General features: G+C 51.4%; 1 protein-coding gene across 1 annotated transcript; it reads right to left on the reverse strand.

The window, feature by feature from the left end:
* Positions 1–1,436: 1,436 nt before the first annotated feature.
* Positions 1,437–10,016, reverse strand: LOC144729767 (uncharacterized). The gene is made up of 4 exons (XM_078610240.1): positions 9,621–10,016; positions 7,811–7,939; positions 5,644–5,751; positions 1,437–5,059 (listed from the first exon to the last, which is right to left on the reverse strand). The coding sequence occupies exons 1-4, from the start codon at positions 9,750–9,752 to the stop codon at positions 4,337–4,339; spliced, it is 1,092 nt and encodes a 363-aa protein (XP_078466366.1). The 5' UTR covers positions 9,753–10,016; the 3' UTR covers positions 1,437–4,336.
* Between the last annotated feature and the right edge of the window lie 60 nt (positions 10,017–10,076).

The raw sequence follows: 10,076 nt of genomic DNA on the forward strand, positions 1-10,076 counted from the left end.
TGGGGACGTCACCGCCACTTAGTGGCGAACCACGGCTATTGTATGACTCGAGACGGAGCTCTGGGGAGTATTTTTGGCACGTTGTTCCGCGCGTTTGGGGTACCCACAATTTACCCCACCACCACCATCATACGCGTTCTGCCGATCGAGTCACCGTGGTTGTGCCCATTTATAACTGCCGGGTGGACAGACGCGGACAGATTCAGGAAACTTGGCCCATTCTTTCAACTTTCGCTGCGGGTAAATGAACAATCTTGTTCTGTAAGGAAAAAACTGTCCAAACATCGCAATGCTGGACGCTCATGGAAACAATATAATTGAGACTGATTCATCCATGCTTTCCTGTACGGTATTGGAAATTAACTGCATCCGTTTGTTTGTTCATTTATTTGTTTATTTCACGTGGTCACCGCGTCGTAAAAGCCACGTGGAGCCGACGACGACGCAGCCTCTCCCTGGTATTGCGCAATGCAGCTTGCCTTTGGCCGAGTCATGTTTTGATTTAGAGTTTTTTTTCCCCCCAGCGCGAACCAAGCAAGCCCTTTGACCCACTGTCGGCACGCGTGGTGGATGTTTCGTATTGTCGTACGGTCCCTCGATGAATCCGCGGCTGGATGAAGACCTCCCCATGCCGTTTGGTCACGTAGGTTGTGTTGACCATACTTCACCGCCCTGGCTTATTGCTGGTTATTGAAGAGGGGAATTCCAGGAACGGTTCAGATATGACTCGACTACCGGCGTTAGTCGTGACTGGGAATTGAACTCAGGTGGCAGCATTCAGGGGATGCAGCGCGTTAACCACTGCGCCACCGCTCCACCCTATGTTCCCGAGGCTACAAAGTCCACCCCGGGGTTTCCCATTGTCAGGCGATGCCCCGTGCTGGAATGTGATGAAGTGCTCACCTGAGGGAGATGTTAACTCCCTCGCCTGAGATACAGAAGGTCGTGGGGGGTTCCATCCCGAGGCGGACGCCTGCTGTTTATTTAGAGATTGTATGGCTCTCTCTCCATGGTCGCGTGAACATTTCCCCGGGACCTCCGGTTTTCCCCTCCACATTCAGAAACATGCGTTTCGAGTACGTGGCGGCTGTAAATTTCCAAATTACTAGCCACTTCGTTGAGCTATCATTTGTGGCCAGGTCGCTTCTAAAAAAGATGCGAATAGCTCAGTTGGCGTTACTTGGTCAAATTCAAGTTCGGCTTTTAGTAACTGGAACATGCCTCCCAGTGGCTCCATCATCAGCACTTCCTCCGGCACAGGGATGCAGCTTTCAAAGGAGGTGTTTAATGATGCAGATGATCATCATGCTCGCCATCATCATCACATCCTGCCTTCACGTTCCTGTGGTGCTGGTGGAATGTCACAGCATGAAAAACCCTGGAGGAATGACGAGCATTACGGCAATGACGGTGAAAAAACACCAGGGGGCATCCGGTAAAGTTTTACAAATAACATTGTTTATTTCATCAGACGAAGACAATACTATATATCCGTATAACGTGGTACAAAAATAATGCTCTTCTTCAAATATATGCCTTCACTCTTACGAAAGCTTATGCTCACAAAAAAATATATATTAAATAGATCACGATACCGTGTCAACTGGCCTTGGCCTCGGAGCAAATTGTAAACTACACGCGGGCCAGCAATGACTCATCTGCTACATCGCTCAACAGCTTACAGTCGGTGTCACTTATCGTCGGGGCAGTTGGCGCGCACAGGAAACTCCCGTGATCACACGGCAATTCGCATGGATACTTGGGGCCAATGGTCATCGTCGGGGCAGCCGGGCGAGTGGGCAACTGAAATTGGCCAGGACATAGGCTTTGAAATAACTGGGCAGACGTTTCATATCTCCTTACCATATATCCTCTCCGCATGAAATAAATATTAAAGTACTTTGTGTATATATATTTAACATCCCATTGACCATACATCCCTGTTGGGAGTGCGTCTTTTCAGCAGCATTGGTTTAATATAAGCAAATTAAGCCAAATGCTGGTGAACTCATACCTGTCAACCCATACATACGGTCTACCTGCATTCTTGTACAGGGAAATTGAGATCAGGTCCAGACAGCGTACAGCCGTTGAAATACGGGTCTATTTGTGTCTCCCACGTGATGGTACTTTGTAGGATGAACGTTGAAATTTATAAGGGCACGGGGTGACCAATAAGGTCTGTAATAGGGTAGGCACTGATAAGGGGTTGACAGGTACGTGAACTGCCTGATGTTTAAAAAGCAAGGGCCCTCTCTGACAGAAATGGGTCCAAGTTCGATGCAAAACTATACAATACTTAAAGCGGAGAACACAAGTAACACAATAATTTGCTAGATCCCTGGGTACCTATTGCCACCCAACTCGCCATCCAGACGCAAAACACCTCCACTAACCACACCAGTGAACCAAACACTTACGAATCTCCGACCAGGCCTGACATTTCTCACCAAATATTTCCCAAGTCGCTGGCAACAAATTTTGAGAGGTGGTGGCACGTAGCTCGTAGCCACAGCGAGGGGTTCATACTGGACATGGTGTCGCGGGTCTGGATGCATTATCCGGGTCAAAGTTTCCAGCTAAAAATCAATCTCCAATTAATGCCCCCATCCCAGCCTCTAACCAAGCGCCCCCCCCCCTTTTTTTTTAAAGCGTTTGGTTCACCCTTCACTCGTTATTTTATTGCATCCCCCCCCCTCCCACACGCCTTTCACCAACTGATGACTTTGGGGGGCAAATTGCCATGTGCCATTTAACGCGAATGGTTCCAGCCAGTCCCGACAGTCCCCTCTTAAAGACAAACCCGTGAGAAAAGGGCATTTTTCTTTCCACGGGTTTCAGTAATCACAGCATGCGGCAAATAGTGTTCAACACTACGTGCCAACCAGTAGCATAATAAAATAGTATACGTAAAATCTTTTCCTTTCAAATATAATTTATATTCTCTCTTATGTCTAATATATTATTTTCTTTGATAAAGTTCACGTGCACATATATATTTCATATATATACTAACAAGCTGCAATAAATCTTTGGTTTAAAGTAGTTTTTTTTGGGGGGGGGGTGATGAGGGGGGGGGAATATATAAAAATCTCTGTAAAATATCTGCAGGCATTTCGCTGCCGTTACTCAAATATTACGGGTGGTAGCTCTCCAGAATTACGCAGGTACGCGAGCCCACGCAGGTAACTGCAAGTCCAAGATAATACAGGCGCGCTCAGCACAAACGATTAACTCTCGAGGCTCGAACACAAACCGACAGGCACCGTCGCGAGCATCACCTGGCAGCATACAGCGCACGAACGACAAACGTGCCGAAATAAATAAAATGCAACACCATCACGAACACACCCTCCGTCGGCATCATCGCCAACGGCGGCGTAGCCCAACAGAGTACGCAGGCGGTGCAACTGCGTTGGGACCCACACGACGGTGCAGGGGATCTGAAGAGCAACACTCTGCCAACAAACAACCTCGAGCGCTGGCAGAAATATCAGGAGCGTCCTCTCAACCAAGTGCCCAATGTAAGAAAGAAATAATAAAGTTTTGGGAAATTCACATCTTCACGACGCTCCAACTTGTACAACTAAATAAAACATGTTGCGAAAGCCGAGCAAGCAGCTCGAACGGAAAGCTGCCATCGTCTCCACCGCTACGTCTCCGTCACGTTGACGCCCTGCGCACACATTGCTACTGAAGCTCCCCGCAGCCCGGTGAGCGAAACGCCAACAACAACGACAATTCCATCAGCACGGCGGAAACTACGATGGCGAGAACGACGATCAAGATTTTTTTTTTTACGCTGTCCAAGAGCACACCTCGCAAACGCCGTACGCCTAGTCGATGTTATCGTACACAAATTAAGATGGCCCACGTGGACAACAACAACCGCCGTTCGCCACTAAGTGCTTGTGCCAGGCCATGTGCACTTTAAGGCCACGGGACAGATACACGTGGGCAAACAAAGACAACAATGCCCCGTATAGATCCCCCCTATAGCCTTAACACACTGTTGGGGCAAGTGCTGTTCGCGAGCACCTATGAAGGCCGGCACGGTAAACAAGGGAGTGGGTGACCAACACCACGCCCGGCCGCCTTTGTCTCCCCAGTGGCGTTGTTTACACACCGCACCAGGTCCTCATTTGAGGCCGAGTCGACCTTGGAGAGGAGGCCCAGGACTAGTTCAGATAATCGCCACCGGTGTCGATTATCCGCGAGTGGGATTCGAACTCGGGTCGACGGGTTCGTAGCGCAGCGCGCTAACCGCTACGCTACCGCTCCCCACAACGTGGACAGCAAGCACACAGACGTACACGCACACGCGTCACTCTTCTTCTCAGAGGGACAGCAGCGTGGGGGACAGCAGCACGTCCAGGTCGGTGCTGCTGCTGCTGCTGCTCAGCCGCTGGGCCCAGCCGCAGCTGGTGGAGGCCGTTGAGCACGACGTGCCGGTGGTGGTGGCGGCGGCGGTGGAGGCGGCCGTGGTGGTAGCCGTCTGCATCTCGGGCCCGGCTACGCTGGGGTAGGTGAACATGAGCGAGGGGGGGCCCCCCCCGCCCGGCGTGGTGGTCACCACCGGCGTGTTGAGGCACTCGAGCAGGTCGGGGAAGGCTGCGAATTCGCTGGCCGTCGCGTCCATGTAGGACGTGGGCAGTCGCAGCTGCTGCTGCTGCTGCCGTTGCGTGGTGGCCACACCGCCAGCCCGAGTCGCGAACGCCCCGTCGAAGGAGTAGGGGATGGGCGGTGGCAGCAGCGACGATGACGATGTCGATGATGTCACCGTTATCGATGGGACTTGGGGGACGGTGGCCAAAGGTGCCACTGCCATCGCTGCCACCACCGCCGCAGAAGATGCCGACGACGATGACATTGACGAGGAGGCGGTCGCGGCCAGGTAGGAGGGGGATGACGACGGAACGTTCTGGTCGTCCCGTGACGGCACGAGCATGCACGAGTGCTCGTGTGTCGCGAGGACGAGCTCCAGCTGGTCCTTCACCTGGCGCAGTTTGTCCACCTCGGACTTGATCAGCTCCTGCTGCTGAAGGAGTTCGGCCGTCTCCTGTGGGGGAAAACGAAGGTGGGGGCGAGTCCGGGTTAGGGTTTTGCAATCCCTTTCCTGCCCCAGCACTTACATTATTTAGAGTATTTGGCTACTATACATTTTCATTATGACGAATCAATTTCGTTAAGCTATCATTTGTGGCCAGGTGGCTTCTGAAAACTAAGTTGATAGGGCAATGGGCTTCACATGGCAAGATAAAAAAACGAGTTTCGTTTTATTTGTACATACATTTTTCGTGTGATTTGTTTAGCGTACCTATACTTGGCACTCTTATGGTGTTTTTGTAATATTTGTTGTCATAACGTTCTGACCCGCCCCAACTGTATAAATATTCTGATTCTGTAACGAGTAACGCAAATAAAGACTATTCTTTCAAGGACTCCTCCCTTCGCACTCTGCTCTACGATACTAACTGACACACACAACGTCGGATTCGATTGGGACACGAATCTGACCTGTGCCTCACCTAGGTTGACTCGGCCTTAAATGAGCACGAGGGAGACAGAGAGAGGCCCCAGGCCTTCAACAACAAAGGCCGCAGCGGCAGCTTACGCTACGAGCAGCAGAGACCTCCTCCTCACCTCCTCCAGCTGGTCCGTGAGTTCCCGTCGCCGGTTCCGACACTTGGCAGCGGCCTGCCGGTTGCGTTCCCGACGGACAATCCTCCTCTCCTCCTCCTCCGGGTTGAGCTGCGTGAGAAGGGAGAGAGAGACGGACGACGCGGCGGGGGTTAGCGAACAATTTCAGCTGGGGCCACGTTGACCGAGGTCGATTTCAACGACCCGGATCGCAACCTCGGCGTCCCGCTCGGCGGTTGGCAAATGCCGAATGGTCGAGCGGCTTGACAAGTTTTGGCCAGTGAAGTGGCCAAATCAGAGATCTGCCACAACTGGCTGATTTGCAACAACAATAACGACGGATAAATTGTATTTATTTGTCAAGACAGTGACATAAATGTGTTTGGCTTGACAGGTTGCTGTGATGACTGTCAGACCACCGTGGAACTCTTCCATCAATGTACTACAGGAAAGAAGCGTTTTATTTATTTATTTACTGCCAAGACATAAATACAAAGAGCGATCGAAAAAGCCTTTGGTCCGAGACCCAGCCATTGACGGCCGAACCAGTTCGTCCTATGTCAGGTCCCAGACCTGTTTCCCCATCGGCCCTTCTTAGTCCACAATAGGTGGACAATTAAATCCACAGCGATGTGTTTTTCGAACGTGCCGCATATCGTCTAACATTTCGTTCCACGTGTCTGCCAGAATTCAAACCCTGGGAGAATCTCCCAGCATGTGGAGATCGAAACGTCAGACAAAACGTCCGACACAGTGCCAGACATCCCGGACACGCGTGACGGACAGCCGTACGGCACAGCGGCGAAAACCGATGCGGTGGTGGAAACGTGCCGGCACGTGACGGTATTCTGGGGTTGATGTGCAACCGCAGTATTAACCAGGGCTGGATTCGAACCGCGAACCTCTGCAACAAGCGGGCGGACACGCTACCGATGGACCACTTCGCCGTACAATGTACGTACGCACGTTGAACTTCTTTCGCACCGTACGTAGCCGACCGTGCTAATCGGAGGCGCGGGTACGATTGCGTGTGTAAGCGGCACCATCTACCAACGACAGTTCCTGTCGATCGCAGGGCTACCAGCGTGCCCACGGCTCGCTGCATGACTAACCGGTTGCACAGCGGCGGCGCTTCTACATTCACGACCATTCACGACCGCCGCGTCGTATGCGGCACGGTGTTTGTTTGTTTGCCATGTCAAACAATAAGTCGGGGCAAGCAGGCGATCCAGTTTGATCTGCGGATCTAATAAACGGGGCTCGGTCACGGCTGGCTGGGTTACGTTTGTACACAAGTGTGCGTCTTATGCCCAGGATGCGGTTACAGCAATAAAAGGTGCCCCTCCTCTGTACTGTAATGCCCATGTCACGTTATGTGTGCGGTGTTGAATATCTGAACCGGTGTTGGCCCACCCCCTAGGTCGACTCAGCCTAAAATGAGCAGTGTCTAAATAGGAGCACTGGGGAGACAAAGGTGTGGCAAACCACCCCCGCCTCTGTGTACTGCGCTGGAGTTCGTAGGTTTTACTCGCTAACAGCACTTGCCCCAGCAGTTTGTTCAAGGCTATACGGGATATCTTTGTCTTTTGTACTGTATGCATGTAGCTGCGTATGTTTATGTGAAGGTGTGCGTTTGCTATGGGGAGCGTTGGCGTAGTGGTTAGCGCACCCCACTACGAAGTACGAACCCGGCCATCTGGGTTCGACTCCGAGGCCACGGCTAACGGCAAACGACAAGAGTCAAAGAGAGCGTGCTGGACATCGCGATTCCAATTAAAACGCCTTCGTGAATTTAGCGGCCTCCAGAGGCTGCACCGTCGGGGTTACGCCACATACCAACTAAAGAAACCGGTATAAAGGACTCTTACAATCGACGTGAAATCGATCAGTCGAGGCATTGCACTAAACAGTTCAGGAAACTCTGCAAGACTCATTTTTTCCTTTTAGCTTTTCCTTGAATACGTCCTCTCATTTTGCTATTTTTTGCATGCGTCTTCATTTTATAGCTACGACTACCTTAGTTGTATTTACACCGTCAACCATTGCGACGTGGGGGTGAGTTTTTACTAAAAAAAAAAACCCCACATTGAATTAAAGAAATGAGCGAACGACCCGGTCGTGAACATTTCAAGTTGTATGCGTGCAGCACGTGCGAGTCAGTCGCTCTTACCATCTCATCCCTGGATGGCCGCCCCCCACGCCTCCCGGCCCGGCTGTAAGGGGGTGCACCCCTACGACCCCCACTGCTGGGCGCCCAGCCAGAAGCGCCAGCGTCGCCACTGCCTCCGCTGCTGAAACCCTAAGAGAAAAGCAGACAGAAAGAGAGAAGGGTGGGGGGGGTAACCGTTATTGCAGGGATAATCTCTCTATTGTACGGGAGGGCGAGTTAACAGATGGACAAATACCCATCGTTACATAGACAGCCATCGTTACACAGAGATCCATCGACACGCATAGAGACCCAATGACACACACACACAGATACCCATCGAGGAGCAGATGCCCGTAAACTCACGTATACGCTCATCGACGCACACACGGACCCATCGACACACAATAGAGACCCATCGACACACAGATAGACCCATAGACGCACAGACACCCATAAAATCACATAGATGCCCATTGATTTACGAATCGACCCATCGACACACACACAGAGACCCACAGACGTGCAGAGAGACTTCCATCAAGCACATAAACACTCAAAACGTAAATGACAGGACCGGTGGTAGCAGTGGTCGCACTGTGGGCGATTCCTAAATTATCGATAAGCGAGTGAGTGTCTCTAGGAGGAGGGGGTAGGAAGACCCCCCCCCAAAACTGCCGAGCGAATTCACTGCGCTCGGGCAGGCTAAGACGTGATGAGTCTTGGCGGTGGTGGTGACTGCCAGTACTGTCGTGAAACGGTGAGCGCGGTGTTTTAAATACTGGCGAGAGCTCGTCCCTCTGCCGCGGGAGAACGATTCAACTTGGGTGCCGTGGGGGTTTTCTCGCAAGTGAAATAGCAACAGCACAGAAAACATCGGCGGCCGCGTCTTCGAGCATGTTCCAACTATGCGCAAAGCTTGAGCGGCACTGGGCCAGCAGCAGTAGCAGAGAGAGAGTGAGAGATACTGTGTGTCAACAAAGCTACGAGGAAAACACACCATCATCACTCCGCGACGTGGCCGATAAAGCGACACCACTTGTGTGTTTTTTTTTTAAGTGACACCCGACATAAGTAGGAAAAGCCTCTCGCAGAGGAGTTAGTAAAACGTTTACTGGTAGTCGCCTCTGCCAAGCGATCATCCCACCCATCTAACGTTATATAACGTGCGCGTGTGTTTTGACAGGAGTTAGACGACACCTTAGGTTATAAACAAAGTTTTTTTGAAGCTGCGATTAAGAGAGCCCTCCGGCAACTGCTGACGTGACGAGTGTATTTAAGAGCATTGCGAGTGACACAATGAGTCATGCTAATGCGGCGCATCTCCTGGCGCTAAATAAGGCCCATCGCCCGAAACGTTAGCCTACGATGCACGTCTATTTTAAGGTAGCGAGTTTTGCGTCGATGTTTTTTTTTTACGATTTCAGTCAGTTACGGGAAGCGTTACACATCCACTACCATTCATCACCACTAATATCATCATCAGCCATGGTAAATCCACTGCTGGATGAAGGCCGCCTCACCCGACTATGTCTTTCATCACGAACTGAACACGTTTTGTTGCGATACTGCGTTGGCAGTGGCACCTAAAAACCAACAACAACAATAAAAACCCCCAAACACTATTCAATAACACTGCCCCGACACATTAAAACAGTATACAACGGGCGACGTTTCGGGTAACGACCCTTCTCTTCGTAGCATACAGACAAGACGTGCTTGTAGTACACACACAAGTTCGAGTACAGAAACACCGACGACCTGGAGACAGAATAAGAAGAATAAGGATAAAAAAAGACGACCACTGAACGAGATCTCAAAGACGTCTTACCCGGCTCGTGATGACAACATTGGGACCACCCATTCCGACCGCCGAAGGGTATCGATGCTCATCCGTGCCCTGCTGCCTCGAGTCTCTGCTGCTTGAAGTGGGTCCAGGAACTTCGCTCGACCCCTGGTACATTCCCCAGCGCAACTCAAAACAAAACTTGCCGTCTCACGCGTGCCCGGCAAAGGTTGCCTTGCGTGTGTTTGCTATTAACTCCCCCCACTCCCTGTTGCTGTTTCTGGCTCAGAAAATTCGAATCACTTGACGCGGGGAGAGTGTGGTTGGCACACTTACGAGCTCTAACCCTGACAAATCACCTCCTCACCCCCCACTCCTCCTCCGCCTGTGAACGACAGAGCCCGCTCACGACACCACAACAAAACTAAACAGAGAGCGTCTATCGTGCACCGAGTGAAGTGGAAGCGACCGCGCCTCTCTTATATAGGAGGCTCTGGGTGG

Source organism: Lampetra planeri, chromosome 33 (assembly GCF_965212315.1).
Source record: "Lampetra planeri chromosome 33, kcLamPlan1.2.h2, whole genome shotgun sequence".
NCBI lineage: Eukaryota > Metazoa > Chordata > Hyperoartia > Petromyzontiformes > Petromyzontidae > Lampetra > Lampetra planeri.

Coding starts and splice junctions, on each gene's coding strand:
- LOC144729767 (XM_078610240.1), bottom strand. CDS start 9,752: ATGTACCAGGGGTCGAGCGAAGTTCCTGGACCCACTTCAAGCAGCAGA. Junction 5,752..7,810: donor GGCCATCCAGGGATGAGATG/GTAAGAGCGACT, acceptor CTTCTCACGCAG/CTCAACCCGGAGGAGGAGGA. Junction 5,060..5,643: donor TCACGGACCAGCTGGAGGAG/GTGAGGAGGAGG, acceptor TTTCCCCCACAG/GAGACGGCCGAACTCCTTCA.